Source organism: Pyrus communis, chromosome 1 (genome assembly GCF_963583255.1).
Source record: "Pyrus communis chromosome 1, drPyrComm1.1, whole genome shotgun sequence".
Taxonomy (NCBI): Eukaryota; Viridiplantae; Streptophyta; class Magnoliopsida; order Rosales; family Rosaceae; genus Pyrus; species Pyrus communis.
The window spans coordinates 41,366,437-41,368,659 of NC_084803.1; the positions used below are offsets into that span (position 1 = coordinate 41,366,437).

The 2,223-nt window shown below is 32.2% G+C and overlaps 1 protein-coding gene across 1 annotated transcript; it reads left to right on the forward strand.

The window, feature by feature from the left end:
- Nucleotides 1-751: 751 nt before the first annotated feature.
- Nucleotides 752-1,981, forward strand: LOC137733749 (basic blue protein-like). Its single transcript, XM_068472929.1, has 2 exons — nt 752-932; nt 1,788-1,981. Exons 1-2 carry the CDS (start codon nt 752-754, stop codon nt 1,979-1,981), a joined length of 375 nt encoding a protein of 124 aa, XP_068329030.1.
- Nucleotides 1,982-2,223: the final 242 nt, after the last annotated feature.

Below are 2,223 nucleotides of genomic sequence, written 5' to 3' on the forward strand. Positions count from 1 at the left end.
ATATCGGGATCGAGACGTGTCAATTCTTCTCCACAAGGAGGTATTTATAAGATAACAAAGGAGCAATACTAGAAAATAAACCAAAACAATCCTAGACCAAATCAAATCATATAAAACATTTATTAAATCATATAAAATCACTAATTAAATCAAACCTGAAAATACTTTCCCTTTTATATTCCAACATCTCTACCTTCTCATGTTTTGTCACAATGTTTTATAATGTTAGCACAAAAATTGACGTTAAATTGTGAGGTTCCAGAGAGCCTACAAAAATCCTACTTTAAAGAGTCCCTTTAGCATTTCTCATAACCTAATTATGCATTACGATCATAATGCATTTCTCATTATTTACTTTCTTTTTTTTTGGGGGGGGGGGGGTGTGGAAGAAGAAGTAAATAATGGGAAATGAAATGCATTATGATCGTGATCTAAATTAACCATCTTTAAGTGGCTGGTCTAGATCCAGTGTCACCTTTTGATTTTCTTAGTCAAAATGTATTTAAAGTTTTACCATTTTTATGAAAATGCATATCTTTATTATTTATTAAAAATAAGTCTATTTCTATCTCTCTTAGGAAATAAAAAAACTATATTCTAAATACAAATTTGAATAAAAGAAAAACATATCTTTATAAAAATGGTAAAACATTAAAAACCCCAGATTGAGTTCGTATAAAACGTGACCAACCACCACATAGGTTCCATATAGTTTTACTCTCGCCCTTGTTCGACCAGGAAAAACCAGAAAATGGCCACCCAGGTTAGAGGCAGTGCAATTGTTACCGCAGTGATAGCGATAGGGTTGTGCATGGTGCTTCACGGTGAGACTGCTCATGCCGAAACCTTCACCGTTGGAGAGGGTGATGGCTGGAACTTAAAGGTTCATGACTGGCCTAATGGCAAGAACTTTACTGCCAATGATACGTTGGGTAAGTTTTATGATTTAAGTTGCAGCCAATTTATAAATCATGTGTATGTGTTCGTTTGATACCATTTTAGTTTTGAGTTTTAGTTTTTTACTTTTTGGTTAACATACGAGAAATGTATATTAAAAAAATGGGACATTAAAAAGAGCAATGGAGATATGAGAAAAACGTACTAATGGAAACAAAGTTTTGGAAGTGAAACCAACTGAAAATGATTTTTTGTTTCATTTTATGTGTTTTTTCTTATATATTTCTTCTACATCTCTCTTATTTTTTATCCGTCTCATTCCCTGTGATTTATATATTTCCATGTCAAAATAAATATTTGAAACAAAAAATGAAATAAGTTATCAAATGAGCCCTAAATTTTTTTTACTTGTTGGAAATTCGGTACTTTGGATAAAAAGTATTGAGATATATTGATCAACAATCACGATGAACAAAAGATTATTGATGAAAAAAAATGAGGCTACATCATTGATTTTAATAGAAGTTAACAAATGTTTTCCAAAGAAACATTTTAGTGAAAAAATAAAATTTGAAGGATCAAAGCTAAGTGGATTCTCTCAAAAATAGGATTTTTCATAGATTTTTTGTCACTCCACAGTTTAACGTCAATTCTCGTGCCAACAATACAAAATATTGTGCAAAAAAAAATGAGGTGACAGAAAGTCTATATAGAGTCTCATTTTTTAAAGAGTCTATCGAGAGCCGAAGAAAAACTTGTGGAGGTATATATGGCATGTTAGTGCCCAAAATATAAAAATCTCGTATTCCTAACATTACTCTTTTTGTTAGTTCTTACATTAATTTAATTAATTGGTATCTAATTTGATTGCAATGAAATCTTATTTGCAGTGTTCAAATACAACAATGCATTCCACAATGTGGCAGTCGTAGATGAAATTGGTTTCAGGACATGCACAGTCGGCGACAAACTCTTCTCGTCGGGAAACGATGAAATCAAAATTCAGCAAGGACAAAACTACTTCATCTGCGGTTTTCCTGGCCACTGTGCTGCTGGGATGAAGATAGCAGTCACTGCTAAATAATAATATAATTCCTCACATTATTAAGATTTTTTATGAGGCAAAAGCCTTGACTGAATGTCTTAAGTTTAAATAAAATCAGTGAACTATGTTTGTTCTTTGAATCATATGCATTGTTGGTTTGAATAATTAATTGACGAGGGTGTGTTTTTTCTCTTGAGACGAGGGTGTCTATTCGGTATGTACCATTGAGTAGTCCGAAAAATTAACGATTAGGTCTTGCATGCAGAGAATCTAATGGACAT